The following is a 25556-nucleotide window of genomic DNA, read 5'->3' as shown; positions in this document are numbered from 1 at the left end:
CCATGTGCTTTTTTATATATTCTTTGACATATGCATCATCGCACTACCAGATTGCAAAGCAACATACAGAAATGTACATATGCAGTTTTGTCGGAATGTATCAATTACTCTGTAGTTTTAACTGCCCATGGGACTGCTAAGAAAAAAAAAGACAATAATACTGAATCAATTGATTAGCCAATCCTAAATAAATACTCAAATAATAGTGAATGGGAATAGAAGTCACCTTGTTTACAAGACTATTTGCTGTGCTGATGTTCCAGCTGTTTTCAATAAAATGTTGGAAAGGGAATACAGATTCCCACTTTTTACTTGCCAGAATAATTCCCAGAAATACATGGGAACCTACTGCAGTGAAAGGCTCCCAAAGCCTCAAAACAATGACACGTAAGGCTGTTCTAAATGAGCCTTTAATATTAACAAAGTCTTGCCTTGCCTAGCATGACAAATGAAGTGGAATTCTCTAATATGCTGATTATTATCACACTCATAAAACAAATGAATTAGGACTATGCTAATGGTCCTATTTTGGTCACTATAAAAGTAAAAACAACAGTCGTTTTTGTTTGTTTTTTCACTAACGCAGCACATCTATCTTTGACAGACTTTTAAATAAATTGGCAATAATCCTCTTTCAATGTGTGAATACAAAAACTGCTAATCTTCACTTTGCTGTAGTAGTTAATGCACCTCCTCCCACGTGTTCCCCTGTATGTGCCTGGGTTATCTGGGGTGAGCACTGGGCTGGGCAGGGCGGACAGCTGGGCAGCTAACACGAGAGTCTGTCTACTTGACTTGTTCTAGTTTTATGGTTGACTACAGCTATTGCCAAAAGTTTTGCATCACCTGAAATTTTAAGACGGAGACATTATTTTTTAAAAAAATTACTTTATGAACATAATTTAGACCTTGCAATCAAATAAACTACAAAAAGATATTGCCAAAGTCTACCGGAAGCCATATTAGTAGTGCGGTATTACATGTTTACATTTTGAAATGTTACATTGTTCAATTGTTAGTTTTTTTCTGTTTAGTATATGGAAAACTACAAAGTGGTATGCAATTCAATATGTTAACGTAACATTATTAAGCAGATTTCATTCAAATTTAATTCTGTATGGTGATGCAAAGCATTCGGCCATAGCTGTAGTTATGGATGAGACCATTGTATGTGGCTGAGATGAAGTGTTTCACATATAACTGTGCAGTGTGGCAAACAAGACCATCTTGTTCATTGATGAGATACAGAGACTCAGTACAATTGCGTAATACAAACTCAACTGAACTTCAATGTGTTCTTATGTAATCATTGACTGACATGAAACAGAGTTATTTTTTTTCCTGATGGTTTTAAGTTACCAATAAAATAAAACAGTGTTCTGGATAAAGGCATGCAGTCTTCAGTGTGAAGCAACTGAAATCGTGTATATGCTGTAAACACACAGTGGCTGTAAACACACAGTGGCTATATAATTATAACAGGCAGAATTTGACTTTTACTATTGTACAGACCACTGATACTGATCCTCTCAAAAGCACACTGAATGGGGGTAATGCTTGGTGTAACTGTATGAATGAATTGCTACTTACATGCAAGTACACGTGGAGTCACTTTGAAAAGTCCTGTAAAGTTTCTTATATGTTTCTTATATGGGGTTTCTTGGAGTGTGGTATTCAGGAAACAAGGGTTCAAAAATAAAAACTAGCGTAGCGCGTGTAGAGCTGTGGAATTCAAAACGGAAAACCTCACGCATAATGCTGACATAAAACACAGAGATGTTGACCTTTGAAAGCGTCATTCTTCCAGTCTATTCCATTCCATTGTTCCAGTCCTTTATTGTTAAATTGAGGCATGTTGTAAATAATGGTCAGGCCCATTTCCATGGGTAGATAATAATGCTTATATCCCATTACCTTGTCTCTCTTGCAGGGGTCAGCACTGTCCACTTCCAGACAGATCATTTTTATGCATTAGGAAAACCAAGAAAGAGATCTGATTATGAACAGAAAAGCTGTACTTGCTCATGTTTCAGGATACAAATTGTCCAATCATCTCTAGATTTAGGGACTAAACATATTTTTGGTACGAAGTTCTACATTAACCTCTACTGACGCACTTGGTGGAATGGAATTTGAGAGTTCTGTTCAGCCCTCTGGCTGGAGTCTATTGCTCAGTAAATGCTTCCAATGCCAAAAAAGGAGGACTAGGTGAATATATCATGGATCATCCATCATGAGTCACTCATATTAGCTGTTTTTAAAATGAACTAAAAACAAACAAAACTCAAATCACGTCTAGTCACTGGATAGTCAATGGACAAGACATAATCTGAAATCTTCAAAGTCAATTTAAGACAAAGATGATGCAGGCTGTGCTGTAATACATCTATTATGTCTGTTCCTTCTTGATGTACTGTAGGCACAGTAGATGGAGTGCAGACATGTAAAGCAACCACCATAAAAAGCACATGAATAAATCTCTCTTGTTTTTCTTGTTAAATTGCAACAAAGCTTTTGAAGATCAAGTATGCGTGATGTTTTGAAACAGGGTCATGATTATTAGGGCTGGTTTGGTTATGTGGAACATTTTCTCAGGCAACGGTTTACTGCTATCAATTGAAATCAATACTAGCATATTCTGCTTGCAGGGATTAAAGTAAAGAGGGTGATTTGCCATCAGTGTGCTTTTTTTCAGCAATGTTAAACTGATGTACTAAAACCACAGGAGACAAATGACTATGAGTAAGCACAGAAATAATGTTTTACATTACGCATGGTCTAATTCACAGGTTCTCTCTTTTTTCTCTTGGTTTTTGTTACCCTCAACTGCAAATAAGAAGAAAAAATCTGCACTGCAGTAAAATATAAACATTTGATGTATATTGTCTGTATATGTGTTGTTTTACAAAAGAGAAATTTCAAGTATTTTCTGGGTTTCCCTTTGAGCAGCCAACCCAAAGGACCCAGCTTGAGAACCGCTGGTAATTAAATACATTCTTTTAATATGTGAATGACCATGGCCTTCACTGAAAATACCTCCAGGTATATCTATGAGAGCATGAGCAGTAATAACATCACCTCCCTTACTTGCCAACTAGTGGAATCTGTTCAGCGTCATGGAAACACAATCCCTGCCATGCACTGCACGAAGGTCAGCAGCTGCTAAAGGGAAAGAAAAAGAAAACAGTACTGGCGCAAGAGCAAACGCCCTAGAGCTGTGAAGAATATCCCAGGATAAATATCTCCCTATGCATCGGGATGCAGAACATTTGTTAGGAATTCAGGACTGGCCCGACCATACAGGGACTGTTGCATGTATGCACCTCCCTATTGCAGCCTACGAGTGCTCAGAAGACATCCCACTATGTTTATAGAGTGATCTCTCATGCAGCCTGATAAGAATGAAAACAGCAAAGGTACCATTCTAAACACGTTCACCATGCCTTTATAGAGGACAAACCCGACTGATTCCAAGGGTGCAATATGTTCATTTCAGTACTGTGACACATTGAGTTTGCTGTTACATAGCTGTACTAATAAATAAGAAGATATGTTAACATAAGGAGTAGGCAATAACAGCCAAACCAAATAAGTTCAACAACCAAGTGTTTGAGCAATTCTATCCCTCACAGTAAACACAATTGATTAAGCTTCCCTGTGGAAAATGCCAATGTTGTAGTTACTACTTTGAAAGCATTTCTTTCTACTGTATATTTTCCAACTAAAACAAAAACAGTACTTTGTAAATATAATACATTTCAGTCATCCCAATTTGCCAGCTTGTTGATACTTACCAGAAAGTTAAGATTATGATAACACTGTGATATTGTTATACTTAATAAAAAAAAACACCCTGAAAACAGGGGATCAAACAGCCAATCCAAAGAATGAACGTACAAGCTGGACAAACCAGGAACAATCCTCATCGACTTCAAGTGTGTAAGGCATTAAAAAAAAACTAATATATATATTTACAGACGTGCTCAGATTTGTTGGTACCCCTCCACAAAAAACGAAGAATGCACAATTTTCTTTGAAATAACTTGAAACTGACAAAAGTAATTGGCATCCACCATTGTTTATTCCATATTTAATAGAAATCAGACTTTGCTTTTGATTTTTTATTCAACATAATATTGCAAATAAGAAAACAAATGAAAATGGCATGGACAAAAATGATGGGACCGCTAACCTAATATTTTGTTGCACAACCTTTAGAGGCAATCACTGCAATCAGACGTTTTCTGTAGCTCTCAATGAGACTTCTGCACCTGTTAACAGGTAGTTTGGCCCACTCTTCCTGAGCAAACTGCTCCAGCTGTCTCAGGTTTGATGGGTGCCTTCTCTAGACTGCAAGTTTCAGCTCTTTCCATAGATGTTCGATAAGATTCAGATCAGGACTCATAGAAGGCCACTTCAGAATAGTCCAATGTTTTGTTCTTATCCATTCTTGGGTGCTTTTAGCTGTGTGTTTGGGTCATTATGTTAGAGGACCCATGACCTGTGACTGAGACAGAGCTTTCTGAAACTGGGCAGTACGTTTTGCTCCAGAATGCCTTGATAGTTTTGAGATTTCATTGTGCCCTGCACAGATTCAAGGCACCCTGTGCCAGGCGCAGCAAAGCAGCCCCAAAACATAACCGAGCCTCCTCCATGTTTCACTGTAGGTATGGTGTTCTTTTCTTTGAAAGCTTCATTTTTTCGTCTGTGAACATAGAGCTGATGTGACTTGCCAAAAAGCTCCAGTTTTAACTCATCTGTCCAAAGGACATTCTTCCAGAAGGATTGTGGCTTGTCAATACGCATTTTAGCAAATTCCAGTCTGGCTTTTTTATGTTTTTCTTTCAAAAGTGGAGTCCTCCTGGGTCTTCTTCCATGGAGCCCACTTTCGCTCAAAAAGCGACGGATGGTGTGATCAGAAACTGACGTACCTTCACCTTGGAGTTCAGCTTGTATCTCTTTGGCAGTTATCCTTGGTTCTTTTTCTACCATTCGCACTATCCTTCTGTTCACTCTGGGGTCGATTTTCCTCTTGCGGCCGCGCCCAGGGAGGTTGGCTACAGTTCCATGGACCTTAAACTTCTTAATAATATTTGCAACTGTTGTCACAGGAACATCAAGCTGCTTGGAGATGGTCTTGTAGCCTTTACCTTTACCATGCTTGTCTATTATTTTCTTTCTGATCTCCTCAGACAACTCTCTCCTTTGCTTTCTCTGGTCCATGTTCAGTGTGGTGCACACAATGATACCAAACAGCACAGTGACTACTTTTCTCCATTTAAATAGGCTGAATGACTGATTAAAAGATTGGAGACATGTGTGATACTAATTAAAGAAACTAATTAGTTTGAAATCTCACTATAATCCAATTATTTATTATCTTTTCTAAGGGGTACCAACAAATGTGTCCAGGCCATTTTAGAATATCTTTGTAGAATAAGCAATAATTCATCTCTTTTCACAGCTTCTTTGCTTTATTCTATGACATACCAAAGGCATGCAAGTATACATGATAAAATAGCTTTTAATTTCATCACTTTTCAGGAGGAATGAAGCATTATTTCAATGAGCTGTAAGGGTACCAACAAATTTGAGCACGTCTGTATAATATACTGTAGTTGATTATCTCAGATCTGATATAAAAGGGTAATGATTAACAGGTATAATCAATTAAACTGATGCATTGTTGGTGTAGCAGAAACTAAAGCATAAATATGATAATAAATCTGCATTGATCACCTTCAAATCCAGAGCAATGCTGATACTGCTTTATACATGACAGCTTCCCTTTGTATTCATAGATCTGTCTTCATTAGACTCAGAATATAACCACAGGAGACCACTTGCATTTCCATTTTGATTAGAGCTCCATATCTTCATTACAAAGCCATTTTGATGACTGACATCTTAATTTGCAAAAACAGATGGGATGAAATATTCTTCACAAGCAGTAATCTAATATTCATCCTTGGTTATTTCTCAAGTCCTCTTTTAATGTCTCTCTCTCTCTCTCTCTCTCTCTCTCTCTCTCTCTCTCTCTCTCTCTCTCTCTCTCTCTCTCTCTCTCTCAAACACACATTCAAATACGTTGGTAATAGCTCCATATTCCCAACAACCGCAAATTCAAATTCTCATTAAAAGAATGGTTTGTTACCAAGATACTTAAGAGTTGGCAAACGTATTTGGCAGTAGTTGAATTCTCAATCTATTTGCTTGGCAGAATCTAGGTGTTCAAATTCCTTTGACGATTGGTGGGTGTTTGAATGTTTATTTTTTTTACAGCGCAAACATGCCTGCATTGTAAATTCATATGTGGTTTTACAGATCCATGCTAAGTGTTGCAGCATTTTGCTAAAAACAGATTCAGCCATTATCCTTGTTTATAATGTGCTGATCACTCTTGCTTGGTTTTGCTTCCTTCCCAGTGGCATCTCGCCACTATCTGACTTCAGTTAGCTTAAACAAAAGTCCAGACTGTAAAACGGAAAGTTGAACGGTGTGCTCATCAGTTCACACAAATAGCAGAAACACTGTCAGTGAAGAGATACTGAATGCACGCGCTGCAGCCCACGCTCCACATGCACGCGCTGTTTCATCAACTCTCTGCTACCAGACTACCATGGTTGCCATTATTCAACTGAATACACACATTGCTGTATGAAATACCGCCAAGCAAATACAGTAACACACAGTGTAATTAATGGAGAAAAAGATTACTTTTAGTGGCAAAAAAACAAACATGTGTAGTCATTTCTCCATTCCACAAGGGGGAGCTTGTCCGCTGCATATAGGCCTACTCACACAGTACGCAATGCCACAAGCTAATGTGTAGTACGACACACCGCGCTCCGACACAAAAATAAAAATAAAGCATGTCGTTTTGATAGGAACCATTCATACTGCCTGCGATGGGGTGGATTGGGGTCTGTTTTTGCGATTTCGTCGACCGTCAGCTGGGGAACTGACCAATGGTCAATCAGAGGAGAGTCTGCCCATGTGAAAGTTAGTTAGTGTCACAGTGACAGTATAGGACCAATAGCATCGCGTCCAATGGGGTATACCACGGATTCATTTTAAAAAATCCATCAACTACTCCCACATTTTTTTACGTTTTTGTTGGATGACAGTGTATATGTGTCCCGATACATTTTGGAAGGTAGTATATAGGTCTTGTTAACACTGTAGGGTGTACAGTAGTGATTAGCAAAGGTTTAACATGTTGACAAAGTTAATGGTATTGCGCGCTAATTTTTTTTTTTTTTTTTTTTTTAAATGAATGCCACCTGCTGCCAAAAACACTTTATTAGCTTTTTGTTTAATTGATTATGCTATGGGGGTTATACATTTATTTTCCTTACATTTTTCCATTGACGCTAAATGCTGTCTTAACAAGAAGGACTTCAATCAACATGGAACAAACAATAAAAATAATCAACAGGAGCAGAGCTGCTTAAAACCTTCCTCCCCACAGACTTTAATATTAAAAACCCCAGGAGTGGCAGGCTCCATATTAATTAGTGCAAGCTTGGGGTAGACCGGAATTCTTCACACCTCACGGAACACAAACAGCAAGGAGCAAAGGCTTGCTTGGCCTGCTCCCTCCAGAAATTAAACCACAGTAAAAAAAATAAATAATGCTTTTCATATTAGGTACTAATTAAAGGTTAGTATAGCTTTAAAATAAGATACAAAATCAAAGTCAAAGTTAATAAATAAATAATTAAAACCTTTCAAGAGCTAGGAAAGGCCAATAAAGAGTGCATGTTAAAGCATAAAACTTTGCCCCCAGCTACAGCCAAACTGGAGCCACTGCAATTGGCTTTCAAAAAGAAAATCATATTACTTTCCCTGCTATTAAAAGGCTTTCAATACAAGGTTGAAATGATTTAATTAAATTGAAATTATGAGGTGGGACTTCAAAGAGTATGCCTTTATTAATGGAAAGCAGCTGGCTAATAATAATAATAATAATAATAATAATAATAATAATAATAATAATAATAATAATAATAATATCAAAGGTGTTCCAACAGCAATTCATTATGTAAAATTCTGCCAGATCCTGTTTAGCTATTTACACCAATTCCCTCATCAGAACTATGATCATGGTTAAGATCATATTATTTCTTCATGAATATTGCTTTGGAGATTTTCTCATGAGATGAACTCTTTGAAGACAATAATTGAACCGTGCAATGTTTGAAGAAACTGTTCTAAAGAAAAAAAAATAGTTCTCACACTATAAGAAGTACTTTTCAGACATGTGGGGGAGTAGCAAGCAGTAATAACTTGCTATCTGCTTTTAGGAATATAATAGTACAAATATCACTGCCATGTATGATACCAGTTCATATTTAGACTTACTAAGCTAACAGACTAATGAAAGAATATAACCAATGCATAACCCAATATTTAAATAATTACAATTGTACAGTATTTTAAAACTTGCAGCTGCAAACTTATTGTTAACTTGTTTCCATGAAGATGACTTGAATGTATACTATAATGTAATTCAGTTGTAAATGTAATGCTCAATATTTTCTGAATTCAGATATTTTGCTTTACTATCAATAAGCCTAAATGCCCCAAAAATGACTTAGTAACCTCAGACGTGAGGGAATTAGCAGCATAAAAAGTAAAATTGGAAACAGTCTGTCTGCAAATCCTTCACATTACGGTCCGTCTGTCCTTTTCTCGCTTGTGCTAATTTTCTGGAGCTGGAACAATTACTTTCCTTGGGAAAGTAACAGTATGTAGAGTGCTGCCATTAGGGAAAATCTACAGCGTGTGCTAAAGACTGTAGGAGGTGGGGTGGAATGTGTAGCTCACCACTTTATGATGGTTGTAGGGCTGGTTCATAAATTGATGGTTAAACCTTTTTTTAGTTACAAGTTCAAATACTCAACGTGAAGATCAGATCATATTTCACAAAAGCCTGACTGCCAGTTGTATGGTTCTCAAGAGAAACAAAAATAAACAAAAAAAAATACCAGTGGAACTTACAATTTCCATATTTTCAGGATTGAGTTTTCTGACATGAAGTCTTGATCCACGTGATCCTCACAAAGCAGACAATGTCATCTCTATTGTGGTATCTAAAGTGGTTGTCCATGGACAATCCCTGATGGTTAAAGACCTGTAAAGAGAACAATGATGTCCATTCTTCTGCTTTCTTTAAGCTATGGACATTTAGTGATTAACGTGAATATCGGTCGAAAGGTAGAATAGGAATCTCCATGGATACCTGTAGATCAATATGCAGAAATATATGTCTGCTAATCAGATCATCAAAACAGGGCCAGATCTAAACATTTATTTTGTCAAATAGGGTTCTTGGTGTACCAAAACTGGGATCTTTCTGTCTTTCCATGATGGTGGCTGAATAGTTGCACACAACTCACACAGTTTATATAGGTCTAGTGAATCACATGACACATCACATGACCAAACATTTCCATTTATTGTTGACTATTTCTGGCCAATATATTTTATGTTTGAGCATGCAGCTTGGTGAATCTGTCACTTTTTAAACACCAAAATGTATCACGATATCCCATTGTCTGTTTAACTCAAAATGTTAAGTGGAAGTTCATTCAACAGTTGTATCAAGTTGTTCCGTGCTGCGCGTGAAATAGATTACATTTTGTATGTGCCTTACGGTGAGGGTAAACACTTATAATTGCATGAAAATGAGAAACTATAACAAGCGAATCAGACTTCCCTGTTAGTTCTGAGCTTCATGGATTTGTTTTAACCTGTATCCTATATTTCAGATACTGTATCTGTATACAGAGTTTGCTGTCATTACTGATATGAGTAAAGCTCATAAAGAAATGTAGAAATAAGTAATCAACATAAATTGGGCAAACCAGTACAGCCATTACTAGTAGAGCGAAGTAAATGGATCACAGTACCACAGCTACAATGAGAGATCCTCTATACGCATTTCTAAATCAATGTCCAACTTTTCAAAGAAATTATAGAGAAATCTTTAACATTGCCACATTGTTTTAATGTAAGGTTTTCCAAATAAAGTCTGACCACATCAAATTCTAGTTTAAAACAGTAATTTAATATCAAATAAGAGATATAGGAAAAAAAAATCTGCAATATTATTTATAAAACTGTACAATGATGCCCCTTTCAAAAGAGCAAACGGCATACACAACAAAACACATTGCTCCAAACTATTTGTCTTTTTGCTAAATAGTATGGTATAAACTACATACTATAAATGTTACCACTAATAAAAACAAATCTGGCATTTTACAACTTCTTGGCATTTATAAGACTCATCACAGGGATTCAATCAAGAACATGTTTGGCATTTTGTGCTGTTAATTTAACAAAATAACCAAATGATTTCATTCACACTTAGAAATATATAATTCTTTGGGTTTACCGAACATAAAAGGTCCATTCATATTACTAAAACAATATTACCGTATACAGGTATGATATAAAATCCTAAGGGTTGCAGACAGTTGATACTAAATTAGTATTGCAGTTCAGTGTGTCTGTGTATGTATATATATATATATATATATATATATATATATATATATATATATATATATAAATATATATATATATATATATATACACACACACTATGTGTACACTTTTAGATTATTTAGTCATAAGCTACTGTACGTACTAGAAAAGATTTATTTAGCCAGCTTGCATCAACAAGAGACCTGTATTAATGTGCAAAATCTAGCAAGTGCTATATAAAACAAACCTGTTTATTCAACAACAGATCAGTGATGAAATGAAAAGTATTATTGTTGCTGGGCTAATATTTGAAACCGTTAATAACAAGAATGCATGGCAAAAAAAGATGTTTTAAAATGTGATTGATTTTGTTTCATATGAACACCGGCCTTTACGAGTCTAGTTTATGACAAAGGGGATCTGCTGTAAATTCTTGCCTTTTACTCTCCCCCAATTCCTTACTGGCAACTACCACGTTTTACCACATACAGTACTGTGTTATAAAGTTCTGCATTTTATGTGTGTTCTATGACAGGTTACATATATGATTTACATGTTTATAGCATGCTGAGAACACCGTTATTTAAAAAATGAAAGTACCTTTAGGAGAAAAGACAAAACACATACAAATGAAGAATGTTCAAGTCCTTGTCTGTTTATGATAAATGATACATGCTATATCCAGCCGGAGATGTGTACAGTCCAACTGAGGATACAGGGAGAACAGGCCTATGAAAAGGGTAGGACTGTCCGTACAAAGAAGCTGCTTGAAGATGAGAGTTGATGTGGAAAGGGAATGTAAAGCCAGGATGGAGCATTGGCTTGGTTGCCATTTTGAGTTTTTCCAGTTCGGCTTCTTGAAGTCTCTTCGCCTTGGCCCTCCTGTTTTGGAACCAGATTTTAACCTGGGTCTCTGTTAGATTTAGAGAGCTGGAGAATTCGGCCCGTTCCGCAATAGACAGGTACTGTTTCTGACGGAACTTCCTCTCCAAAGCCAGCAGTTGTGATGTGGTAAAAGGAGTTCTTGGTTTTCTGTTGGTTTTGTGTTTCCTTAAAGGGCAAGGTTTAGGGCTTAATTGTCCTAAGAAAGAGGGGAACACAGTTTAGTTATTCTGTAAAATATACATATTAGACATCACACATAGCCTACAATTAATTGAATTAATATGTATTGATCCGCTATGGACAGTAGGCTACATACATTTTGAAGGCATGTAACCTATGGACGTCTGTTGTATGTATGTGGTAACCCACTAAACAAGTTAAATAAAATAAATAAAAAACGCAAAGGATTGGCCTTTAAACAAAGATTAAAATATGCTGCTTTATATATATATATTACACACACACACACACACACACACACACTCACACACACACACAGGTACATAGACGCTGTATAGTTCTGTTGTTAAGGTTTGATAATATATGACTTGAATTCCCAGACAGCGGACGTTAAAGGTCGTGCTCATTTAAAAGTTGAATACGCAAGCGCCTCAGATGGAAAGTTCTCATACTTTCCTTTTATTATGTACCTAGATTTTGTTTTCCCTCAAAAATGTTAACGTGCTTCCTTTTCTGAATGAATTAAGTTTCATTTCCGTATTTAATTTTTAATAGCGAAGAAATGGTCTGGCACGGCACCTTTGGATAAACCTGTGGATGCCTCCCCGATTATTTTCTCACACTCACTTATTAATGAAGTTCTCTCATGAACTACATTTAGAACACGAGTTGTAAACTGTCGCTGTCAAACTCGATAACAAATATGTTTAAATAATGCTTAAACAGCCAAAACTATATGTTACACATAAAAATAAATACTGTTATAGCGGTAGGCTATGTAACCTTTTCAACAAGCTTTGATTATTATTATTATTATTATTATTATTATTATTATTATTATTATTATTATTATATTTAAGGTTACGTTTCGAATGTATGATACCACTAATTACTGTCGGTAAGTGAACTGTTACATTACAGGCAAAATTAAATCGTGTTTTAATGGCCAGGATGTGTACAGTTTATACAGACGATCCATACAACAAAATCCTACGCATGTTATCTATCTATCTATCTATCTATCTACCTAATGTATACATCAATCTATATCGATATATCTATATATTATATAACAAATAACTAGGTTTCTCTTGTTAACTATTCTGAAACGTCGATTATTTGCTGTAGTATTTTTTTCCCCAGTACTTAATCTTCAAAATAAAAATATTACCAGTGTTTAACTGTGAAAACACATTGACATATGGTCATGGCACGTCTGGGGTACATAGCCATTGTAACAAAATAACCCTGGCCTAAAACATCTACAGTTATTTAGCCAATACCGTCAAATCCCAATCCCGTGCTTGTTAATGAGTTTCACCTGTGTGTGCTGACAGATGCTGTCATTATAAGGCCGTTTCTTTAAAACTGAGCGTGTTATTTATTATTATTATTATTAATAATAATAATAATAATAATAATAATAATAATAATAATAATAATAATAATAATAATAATAATAATAATAATAATAGACCGTTTAATAACAACAGTTTACACAAACTTTGGCGCTGATCTAAAGAAAGTGGGCGTATACCGACATGTTATCTAACATTCACATGAACTTACTTGGTGGCGGGGTGAATCTTGAATTTGTAACCCAGGTGGCACAGTCTTCTGATGTTTCTGATTTAACAGGAGACGTCGGTTCAAAAGCTTTTGGAAATCCATCTGGACTATAAGACTCTCTAGAAATTGAACTTGAATGGCGAGTCCTAGAAGTGCTCATAACATTCCCTTCAGATTTAGACACTATATCAGTGCGGGTCTTCCTGTCAGCCATCAAAGCTTCAACACTGAAAGGTAGACAAGATACCTGAACTTTGCCATCTTTTTCAGTAAATTCTGGTCGACTTTCGTCCTCATAGGAACAGCTGTCCTTCAGACTACGCGGGGAAGACATGTTCCCAAGAAAAGCCTCCCAAAGTTTTCGGCGCACTTCAATAAACGCCCCTGTCCCGCTGAAAGTGCATGCAACTCAGGTCTTAGACGGCACAAGCTTGAGCAAAAGTCGGAAACTCCTCCGATGCAGTTAAACTTTTAGCCAATCAAAGCACGACGAGAACGTGATATGGAGCTTTGAGGGGGTTGATTGGCTCTAAACTTTGTTGGCGATCACCACAGAAGTGTTTTGAAGTAGAATACAATTAATCACATGGGACACAAGCTGTGATGGGTTAGTAATACATTCAAGGCTTTAATCTCATATAAACATAAGAGCCATTCGCGTAATTTAAGGCTAATTATTTGAAGAGGAAGCGATGATAACTGGCTTTGTCTCTTAGCTCCAGTTTAACAGACTGCGTGCTTCGCTTTCCTTATATGTTAATGTTAGCAGAATGATTCTCATTATTCCCATATTGCACATATGTATCCGTTTTATATAACACTTTAATATGTTGGTGTTTTCATTCAAATGTAGTTTTGAGGTTGCTGTTGTAAAGTTTTGCAGATTGTGATTCGTCCTGGACAACCTCGTGTCATAGCCTATTTTGTTAACAGCCCAAACTTTGAGTTTGGTTAACCTCAACACAATTATAGCCTGTGATATAAAATGTACAATTTTTAAGCTTTAGTTTGGCATCGTTCTATACTGTCTCCAAACTTGAAAACATATTAAATAAGTAGCAAAATACTCTATCATAGTTCTTTCATTGAAAAAGAAAAAGAAAGTAAAAAGCATGGGAAACAAAAAATGTTTAAAATATATTATATACATTATTTGCATAAATAATCGCTACCTAAAAAAGGTATTAAATAATTTTTTTTTTTTTTTTTAGGTAGCGATTATCATCGGCCTTACCCAAGTCAAGTTCTGACAAATGAGTATCTGACATTTGTCATAATTAAATGACATCTTTTAGTTGTACATTCTGGATCAAATTACAAGATTTATTTTATCTGAAAGCTGGAGCGGAGGAAACAAACAAACAAAAAAGAAGGTTTCTAGAAACAGAAATCAGAATGCAACTTTAATTTCACAGGGAGTTAGACTTTAACGATGCGAATGTATAAGGACGGTAAAATGAAAACAAGGCGTGTGGGTAATTGCTTGTAATGTGAGGCCAAAATACTGTTTTTCCTCTTACACCCGTTAAATAATTCTAAAATATAGAAACACATAAAAAAAAAAAAAAATTGTCTTTTAAAAAGTTAAATAATCATTCGAAACATGTATTTAAAAACAAAACATTTTGTATCTGGAAATGTATTTATTCCATACTTTATTTTAGTGTTACGATTTTGGTAAATAATGAAACTATACAAACTAAACATAACGTTATAGTTTTCAGCTCTGATGTGTGGTCTTCATGTGGGTTATGTTTACACTTCAAGGCCAAACGAAAAATATAAAAAAAAAAATGTTAAAGCAAATTAATAATTAATTAATACCAAATATAATAACGAACTAAAAGACTTTGATTCCTGGCGATATTTTGTTTATTTTGACTGTAATCATTAGATGTTGTAACAAACAGCATGATTTTCAAAAGGGGCAAAATAAGAACTAGGTCGCAAAGTGATTTCTAAAAGCTGATTGGGTCACATATATAGCTTTCAAAGGGTTTAGATGAAATGAGTCGTGTTTTCACTTGTTGACCCTTTAAAAATAAAAATATAACGCAAGTGACGTGGTTACATTAATAAGGCTTTTAAAATCATTTTGCGACATAGTTCTTATGAAAATGATGCTGAAAATGTTTAGCTCAGCTAACTTTAAACGCGGCATTGCTTAGGTGACGGTTTATTTAATGGAAACGGATACATCATAATCAGTTATATGTCGTGTTGTGGGATACTAAACGTATTTGCTTTTTTCTTGTAAAGTAGTCTATATGCAGAATAAATATAAGCAACAATCTAATTTTAAGTAGATATTTACGTCCACCAATGACACAGGTAGGTTACTTCATAACCTTGTTTTAAAAATATTTTAAAGAGTTGATCATTATATAAAATGGTGATTTGCTCTAAAGATCTGTTTTTGGTTATTAGCATAGGGAGGGGTAATATAATAATATAATAATGCAGTGTTCTATTTTTTTCCACTGCTTTTTATTGACTGCGTGGGATATTTTTGTTTTTTCTATTTCAAAGTATCCCTTTGATTTATAATAAACAGTCCAGTGTTTATATATGGAGTGTCTTTGGTCTCCTGTACATTCTGCATTTTTTGCTATCACCGTTCCCATGTGTCTGTCTGATTATTAAATGGGGTGATTTTGCAGACAATCCGAGGTTGTCTGAAGGCGCCAGTAGCGGAGAGATGAAAGCGCTGCTCCTCGGGGAAGTGACTGCTGAAGTTTTGCGGCTCCACTCATAATCCCTCCCCCAGAAGTCACGCCCCTATCCTGGGGGCAAGGAGCTGGCTCAGAACCCGGACCTTTCACAGCCTTCCTGCAACAGACGAGATCATTCGATAAATACGGAGTATTATAGTACACTACGCTAGAGAAAAGCATATAAGGATTTATGTTACTTTTTTTAAATTATGAAAGCTCCATTGTAAGCAAATTACAAAGCTTAGTGGCCCAGTGGTTAAAGAAAGGGGCATGTTAGCAGGAGTCCCAGGTTCAATCCCAGCCTCTGACTCACTGTGTGTGATTCTGAGCAAGTCACTTAACCTTGTGCTCCGTCCTTGGGATGAATCGTAAAACCGACGTCGTTCTATGCAGCAGTTGTGATGCATAGTTCACTCCATTAGTCGCTTAGGATAAAACTGTCTGCTTAATAATAATACTTTAGCTAATCACGTTTTTTTCTTTTTAAATGGAACATTTACATCCAGGAGTGCTTTTTAATAAGAACTATATTCTGTATATGATTGATGTCATTTTGATAATACAGGTCATTTAGAAATTCCTTTTAGGATACCATACTGGCCTGAAGAGTCTACAAGACAATAAAAAATACAGTATAGGCCTGTTTTTTCAGGTTTCTGGACAAATGTTCACAATGAATAAAAAAAGGGTTAGGCTGACAAAGTGCATACCTTTAGGCATTAAAGAAAATGTTACTGCTGCTGCCTCCTGAGTATTGATGGGAATTATTTTTTAACACAACCACTGGTGTTGTCCATATTAAAATACATCACTGTATGGGCTTGTGGCTTGCAAGATAAATGAAGCACCCCACAGCAATTTAAGCTTCTTAATGTTAAAGCTATACAAACATGTGCACAATATTCTTAAGCTTCTTTCTAGAGCAAGACATGTAAGCTGCTGCTTTTCAAGACTCTGAGCAGTGTCTCTACATCATTCTCATGCTATGTGACTTTTTGTCCAGTATTATTGGCCCAATATAATCAGTGTCTAGCTGGATACATAAAAATGATCTAACTATTCTCAACATGCAGTCCGAACCCGAAGCCCACTTCATGAAACAGTTCAAACCCTCACCTTTCCTTTACAGCTGTTCTACCTTACAACATTATACGCTGTGAAGAAACATGTACCGTGGCATAAATTCACCTAGTGATAGTCACACACAGTCTAGTCTCTATAGCCTATATTGGACTTAACAACCCTCCAAGATTAGAATGCTTGCACATACTGTTGACTACAGATACATAGCAGATATCTCATGGCTATATACTCTAGGAGTTTCTTACTAGTGTTATCTGGTGCAAAAAGACTTTATACTTTTAATACTAACACTGAAAAGCTTATTTTGGATTGTAAAGCGCTCTGGGGAGTTTATACTTGAAGGATAGCATATCATTACAATTGGTATGATAGATAGATAGATAGATAGATAGATAGATAGATAGATAGATAGATAGATAGATAGATAGATAGGCAAGTATATCCAAATCAGTTTGGATTAATTGACTATTTATTACATACACCTACGATGCGAGCTATTTCACTCAATGTTTTTCCTTCTTTATGCAAATCAAGGTTGTTATAATAGTTGAAAACACTAGTGGAGGCTTTGAGTAAATTGTTGATAATGCACCAGAGTAGAAAAATGCAACGTTTAAGACTTTAAGATATATATATATATATATATATATATATATATATATATATATATATATATATATATATATATATATATAGTTAAAAAAGGGCTTGTAACCAGGAGGTCCCTGGTTCAATTCCCACCTCAGCCACTGACTCATTGTGTGACCCCGAGCAAGTCACTTAACCTCCTTGTGCTCTGTCTTCTTTCGGGTGAGACATATTTGAAAGTGACTCTGCAGTTGATGCATAGTTCACACACCCTAGTCTCTGTAAGTCGCCTTGGATAAAGGCGTCTGCTAAATAAACAAATAATAATAATAATGCATAGGATGTTGGTACAGTATAACTGTTTATGTAAGTATGTCAAGTAATTTGAGTGGGAGACCAATACTGGTAACACGTTTTTGATTTTAGTTGTACTCTTCCTATGGTATGAAAATACAAAACATTTAAAGTGCACAGATAACCTAATATTAAATCTACTGGAACAGTACACACACCAAGCGATAAAATGAAGGTTCCCTAAGGTGTGTTGCTATAGAAACCAAGTGTACAATGTGATATGTATCAGGCACACAGTTGGCACAAAACGGAGTGGGTTTTTGGAACGCACTTCAATAAACTGGAACCCCTGAGAGCTTTAAGTAAGTTAAAAAGATTGGCTTGCAGCCTTCCAAAGAAGTAGCTTTATATTTTTTGGCAAGCGTATCCAAATCAATTTGGATTAATTGACTATTTATTACATACACCTATGATGCAAGCTATTTCACTCAATGTTTTTCCTTCTTTATGCAAATCAAGGTTGTTATTATAGTTGCAAACACTAGTGGAGGCTTTGAGTAAATTGCTGATAATGCATCAGAGTAGAAAAATGCAACATGTTTAAGACTTTTGCACAGCATTGTGTATATATATGGAAAAAAGGGCAGACAACTTGGTCCCATAATCCTGATTCGATTAGCCCCAATTTTAAGGAAGTTCTTCAAACCAGTCCCTGGCCCCTATCATAGATGGATAAGTACATTGTTATTTTAGTAATACCCACCCCCGTCAGGAAAGAGATTAAGATGTATAGTAGGCAAAGTGACATTCATATTTAAGAGTAATGGTGGACTAATATTTAAGACTAATGTGTTGCATTTTGTAACAGTGATTTCAACTTTCCAAATTTCACAGGTCATCTTTTTAAAGCAGCACTGATAGATTGTTTGGTCTCTTAACTCCAAGAGAGAAGTGTGGTCTTAACAAATACAGTTTCTATTAGGATTGTGACAGCAAGGATATCCTGGCAATAAACTGCTTCACTGCACACATCGGGCAAATAAGGTTTATCTAAATCTTTCAAATCTTAACCCAGCCGTGTATTATTCACAGGTAGCCAAAAGCATCTCATGATTAATATGGGACTAATGGCTGCCTAGGATTGTGTCACCTGGAAGACGTCAGTCTGTAGCACACAATAATCTAAACACTGAATACTGGTGTTGACTATAAATCAGTGACTTAGAAGTCTTACAGGATGAAGTGGCCACATAAAAGATATTATAAAACCTGTGGATATAGGTTTACTTTTAAACTTTCTTGAACCAAAGCTAAATATTGTTCAATCGCGGGGTTTAGTCATTCTTTTGGCACCATTGGCAATAGACTATTTAGATACCATCAAAGGTTTAGTTTAGCATTTGTTAAATACCTAGAGCATTCTCTCAAGACCCTCACTTACCCTTGGAAGCTTTAGCGCACTTCAGTTTTTCTCTCATATTAGTGTGTGTCTACTTTGCCTTAATTTGTTCTGACTGGAAACAAAAGTGTACGGCGTGTTTGTACCTGTCTGTTCACAATGAGAAGCTATTAAGCAACAATAATGGATGTTTTAGAGAGACATGATGTAAAAAATTCAATTACTGAAAAAACTTGGGCAGTACTTAAACTTGCAGACAACCCTATAAGGTACTTGGGTAGATTATAGGTTTTAGGCAAGTTTGAAAATTGCTGCCATATTATTATTATTAACACCTTGTAATTAGCCCTAGGGAATCCTGCACTTTTAACCGATGTTTAGATTTAATGAAAGAAAATTGCTACCTTCCTGAGGTGCATGGCGCCTGCTCTGATTATCTTTAAGCATATGACTGATATTTCAAAGGTGAAGATGTTTGCTGTCATGTGAACAGTAGGAGTTCATACAACAGCCTTCCTAAAAACGATATGAGTCATGTGATTCATTCATCACTGTTACCTCCTGTGGCCAAGTGGTGGATGATGTGGAAGCCTCACAGAGGACGGCTCGTGAATATACTGTATATACTTCGGGGGATTTTCCAATGGAATTTAGATCCCTCCCAATTATAGAGTGCTGACTCCAAATAATAACAAGTTATAAATGCTTGGACCTCGCATAGGTTGACAGCTTATAAAGAACACAAGCTGATCTTCAAGCTAGGCACCTTAGAACCTTTTGGACATTCTACCACAGTATTGCATGATTCTGAATTGAATTAACTATGTTATGCACTATATTGCATTTTAGATAATTTCTGAAACATGCTGAATGTATTTAATAGATTTTTTACTTGCTATGTGCACATTCCTCTATTTGCTTCTTTAATATATATATATATATATATATATATATATATATATATATATATATATCAGATAGTCAGATCAGTGGACAGTATCTGAGATCATACTTTTGCCGCCACTATAATGCAGTCTAAATAAGTTTCATTTGAAAGTGAGCTCCAGACAGAGTTTAGTTCTTCTTTATGTTTATTCCCAGATGCCAAACATATAGTGCAATGCTTTTCCCCTAAATCCCGGTTTTCTTTTTCTTTGAGTTCCATATAAGGTAAGGTATGTACACGTAATGGATTATAATGGTAATGGTTTATACAAAGCCAAATGCACAGACTAAAGGGATATGGTGGTTTCCTAATGGTCCTAAGTGTAAATTATCATTTCTTTAAAAATAAACTGTCAAGACCAAGTACAGAAAATTCAATCTGAAATGTTGGTCTGTAGGGGTGACGACACTATCAGAGCAGGTGGACGTGAAGACAAGGCTTTGCTGTATTGTTTTTGTTGTTAATTGAGAACTGAAAACATGTTTTTGACAGTAAAGAAGAAAGTTATGAATTTGCTTAAAGTGGTATTTAGTCATGCATTGTGAATGGATACTTTTCTTTTAATGTTTTCCCTTAGGGCTGAATAACTATTTATCCAAGCATAAAGTAAAACCAACATAGTTTATGATACAGTATTTTAGAAAATGTAGTGTTTACAATGGGACTGACAAGCATTGCATTAATACTTTTGATTTCCTTCCTTAAAAAAAAAAAATCAATGTTTTCATCCTGAGGTGTATCTATGACAACAATGGAATCCCTCCCCTATAAATCTGTCAATTATGGGATTATAGGATTTATTAGTTAACAGATCAACCACTATACAATTGCGAAAGCCACTTCTTTTTTTCATAAGCAAAACTCTGCTTCCTATTCATTGCATTTATATTCAAACAGTTCTTCCAACAAGAGTTTAAGTGCCTCCCAAATGTCTGAAACTCAGAGCTCTCATTACAACCCTTACAGCTTCACCCACTTCACTGAGAACAAAATGAATGTTCAGCCAATGATCTACAATATTCATTAAGGTTTATGAATTATCGTGTTCACAGTTTGAACTTTCATGTAATGCCGGCAGACAAATGAAGGGTTCTTTTTACCCTTTAATTTCTAGTGGCAGCTCTATGATTTGTGAGTTTAAGGAGGTTATATGTAAATAAATAAAAAATAAAGTACTGTAATTATCCTTTAATTTCTCAATAAGGGGTAGTTATTAGTTTAAAATGTAATTAAGAAAAAAAAATCAAAGTGTACTGAGAAGTATTAAACGGTTTTACTTTTCTCAGTAAATCTAGATGTTACTAAATAGTATTCACACTCCCTTATCTACAGGATGCGAAGAACTCCCAATGAAGAATTGCATTGTGTGTCATTGCATTAATGGCTTGCAGACACTTCTATAACTTTACTACCACTCCCAATAGGTTGAGTTTAAATTGTCTTAACACAAGCTCAGGTTACAGAGAAAATATATTGATCTAAATATTTTTTTTTATTCAGCAAAATTGTGTTTTATTCTTAGATTAGTTAGACGACGATTGGTATTATTTTAATTACAGACAGAACCTTTTGGAGCATATGATCAATTTCTAAAGAATAAAATAAAATAAAAAAAACACCAAAAGTATGTTTTTCAGAAATTGGTATTTTAACATTAAGAGTGAACTTCCCATTGTCGGTGAGTACATGCAAGTTTAAGCCAGCAAACAGCATGAACTATATTTTAACCTAATGTGCACATAGGCAAAAGGCATAGAATATGAGGATCAAATGGGATTTCATGATGACTCCCCACAAGGGAAACCGACATAAGCAAACAAAGAAAAGTGTCATCTGACACCTCTGTACCTAATGGTTCACTATTAATATGATCCTTCCTGCCCCGTGGTCATCATAGACATGTGTGCCTTTGACCTGCCACTGTTTAATGAGAAAAAGACGCCAAGCACAGTGGGCACTGTCCATGCAGGAGGATGGCCCTCCCCCGGAGACAGGCTCATTTATAGATGATTGCTACTTAGCCAGACAACAGTCATACACCCACAGGTTAGCACGTCAAGATCTCAGCATGCTCCTTTGAAACAGGAGATTGGTGCCGTGCGTCCAATTGATTATCAGCCCTGCAATTACTTCCACAGAAAGCAGTGATTATCTTAGAACTCAGTTGCACCTATATGAAAAGGCTATAGGGTCCCACTTCTCAACAAACCTTTGAACACACTTGCCAGTGTAATATAGGGTTCACAAAACATTAAGAATTGTTTTTTGGAATCAAGGACTGTTTATAAACATTCATTTAGGTTAAACGGGTGAACATTAAAATAAGCATGGAACCTTCTTTAAAACTGTTGAAAAAAGTTTTAACGGACTGCAAACCTGAATTATTCTTTAAAAAAATAAAACAATGCTTAACAAAACAATCTTTAACAGTTTATGCATTGGGCCCAGGCATGTACAATGTATATTACAGTACTTAAGTAAGAATTAGTTAGGTCATTATGTAAGTAGTAATGATTGATTCACAACCTTTGCTGCTTTTATTTTTGTAAACCCTCCCCATTACTGTAATGTATCACTAAATGGCAACATTTACAGAAAAAAAGCTCAAGCAACCTGTGCATGGAAGCAAACACTTAATAAATCTGGACCATTTAAGCAATTTTAAAATATATATATATATATATATATATATATATATATATATATATAATGATGAAGCAATGATTTGAACGATACTTGACTATTAACCCCTGTATTTTCATGACACTAATATGTTTGTAAACTGTTTCCCCCCTGAAAGAATTACGGGATGTCATTTTAATACTAAGCAGAGCTGGCCCTCAGCGAGCACCACTGCATGATTGTCAGGTTGATTTCATTAGGATGATGGGACACATGTGCCCCCTTTTCATCTCCTGCCTTTTCTCTGTAATTTGGGGCTTTAAAGTCCCTGCTGTCTCCTGATCTGCAGATAATTGTTCACTGTAATACTAGCCAGGAAAGGGACTGATAAACTCCAGATGTAGCACTGGCTTGTTATGCTTTATCTACATAGTTAAACATCTATGACAATGAACTGCTTAAACACTAAGGTGAATCACTTGACATAGGGTTATTTGAATGTATTCCTAAAGCGAATGAAAACATTTCATATGTGAAGAGGGAAGACTACTGTATCACTTTGTTGTTACAGTTCATATTTCACAATGCACAATAGACATGGGATTGGATTCTCAAAGATATCTACTTCAAATCATTATTAGCACTTTTCAGAAATTAAACCCAATAAAGCTGCCAATCAAAACAAACAAACAAACATTTATTTGAGAAAAATGGGCTAATGATGATTTCAGTGGTTAACAAACTGTATAAATGTCCTTTCATTTTACTCTGTGACATGATAAAAGCTTGCAAACTACACTGTATTTTAATTCATTTCCAGCAGTTAAGAAAATCCCACGTCCATCTGTAAATTCACGTTCTAATGAGTTTTCTTTGTGGATTATCAAAGAGGCACTGATTCAAAACATGATTGCCATCGGTGTGCTTAAACACTGCTCATCAAGAACACCACTCTAAATTAGATCTGAAACAGTCTCAAACTGGCCTCACGTGCAGTAACACTAATCAGAGGCAGGGTTAATCTCTGCTTGCACAGATTGTCCCTGTATTAAAGTTGAAATAGCTCCAGATCTCATTAAAACAGCAACATTAGATTTGGTGCAGTTGAAAATCTTAAAGAAAGAAGAAGAACGGACCTGCCACCTTGTTATTCTGCATGGCTAGTAAATGAATACTTTGGGATACCACTGCACTTGTGGGATGGATTGCTCATGAAATTCAACACTTAAAGATTGAGTGAATGCCTATTCATGGGAATCAACGTATTTAATGAAATGTATTCTGAATAAAATATGTGTGTGATGCCCAGAATTAATACAAAAGAGATATAATGTATTTTATTGCCACATTTTAAACTAAGAGCGTCCCTCTTTGCAATGGAAAGTTAAATCATGTGAGACACAGTGACTTATTGTTTTAGAAGACACGCAATAACTAAAACACCCCATGTCAGTCTAAACACTTGGCACTGATTTGCTACAAAAATGTCAACCATTTTCCAACTGCAATTTGCTTTCTTTACCACATTGCGTAAACATCCCATAGTGGTTCTTGCCTTCTAGCTAGTCTAACTAGTAGATGCAAGTTACTCACAAAAGAACACATTAGGTGCAGTAACACAGCATGTATGATTGCCTTTGAGGCAAGAATTATTAATAACATGCTGCTTATGCCTTTGATATCCTGATGTTCCAGGTTTGAGAGATTTTTATTTTTTTTTCTGATCAGGACAGCTCTAAACACCAAAAGTAAAAAATGTATTTAGAATTCAGCTAAGGCCCGTCCCTGTGTAAATAACTATGTGAACATGACAGGCAAAGATCAAACACTAGGCTGTCCTTACAGATTTGTTGTGAAGAAAAATGACATGCTAGGGAGGCATTTTTCAACAAATCTGTCGCCTTGCATACAAGTCGGAATGGTTCTAATTAGACCCCAAGCCACCCTAACTGCCTTGAAGGCTATGATTGTCATTAACTCAGGGGTGGAACCATGTTCTTTCTCTGTCAAACTCCCCAAAAGCCTGTGATGTGCCCCCCGTACCTAATTAGAATCAATTACATTGATTACAGCCACTTTCCACAGGTCCTCTGGGGGAAAATTAGTATGCTATTTTCTACTTACTGTTTTTTTTCGTATGTTTCTCTTGCACCACAAATCACCAGGCTTAAGAGTGAGCAAAATGCCAAAACCTTTGGGTTGGTAGCATAAACAAAATCAGTTCTTGTTTAAAATGAAGTATGTGAAAAAGTGAATAACTATTTCCAAGCAATTAAACTGTTTAGAATGAGTTTAGAATTGTTTAGAGGCCGGATTTAATGGCTTGCTCTGTAATCCAAAGGCCTCTGTATTTATTTTAATGTGTTTTATCCTTTAAGACTTACACTAGAATGATATTGTTTTTAAAAATCTGTTTCTATTCATGCATAATTATCCATTTGAAATTGAGTGTATTTTTATTCTAACTAGATTTTTTTGTAATGGAAGACATGTGTTTTCTTTAGGTAATAATATAACATATGGTTTTCCTTACCTCATTGTAGTTACCTTAATAATGATTTTTAGTTGCCTTAATAACTAAAAATATTAATTTATACCTGTAGCGCTGAGTGTGAAAATATGCTAGATGGTGTTAAACTGTGTACCTATGGTGCTTTGAGAGTTAATATCCAAACTTCTTATTTTCTTCTTGCAAGCTACTTCGGGCTTTCATTATTTTGATTATTATTATTTTTAAAAAATATTAAAATACGTACATATACAGTACATTCCATCATGCAAT

At 35.6% G+C, this 25556-nt stretch overlaps 1 protein-coding gene across 1 annotated transcript; it reads right to left on the bottom strand.

Moving 5' to 3' along the window:
- Positions 1-10050: 10050 nt before the first annotated feature.
- LOC117431417 (homeobox protein MSX-2-like) lies at positions 10051-13579 on the bottom strand. The gene is made up of 2 exons (XM_034052295.3): positions 13129-13579; positions 10051-11575 (listed from the first exon to the last, which is right to left on the bottom strand). Exons 1-2 carry the CDS (start codon positions 13460-13462, stop codon positions 11151-11153), a joined length of 759 nt encoding a protein of 252 aa, XP_033908186.1. The 5' UTR covers positions 13463-13579; the 3' UTR covers positions 10051-11150.
- Between the last annotated feature and the right edge of the window lie 11977 nt (positions 13580-25556).

The sequence above is a fragment of the Acipenser ruthenus genome, chromosome 22 (assembly GCF_902713425.1).
Source record: "Acipenser ruthenus chromosome 22, fAciRut3.2 maternal haplotype, whole genome shotgun sequence".
NCBI lineage: Eukaryota > Metazoa > Chordata > Actinopteri > Acipenseriformes > Acipenseridae > Acipenser > Acipenser ruthenus.
The sequence above is the reverse complement of the archived record's forward strand: the minus strand, read 5'-3'. Positions and strand labels throughout refer to the sequence as shown.

Excerpts from the sequence above, each read along its gene's own strand:
- LOC117431417 (XM_034052295.3), bottom strand. The coding sequence starts at position 13,462 with ATGTCTTCCCCGCGTAGTCTGAAGGACAGCTGTTCCTATGAGGACGAA. Across the intron at positions 11,576-13,128 it reads AAGATTCACCCCGCCACCAA|GACAATTAAGCCCTAAACCT; the intron begins GTAAGTTCATGT and ends CCTCTTTCTTAG.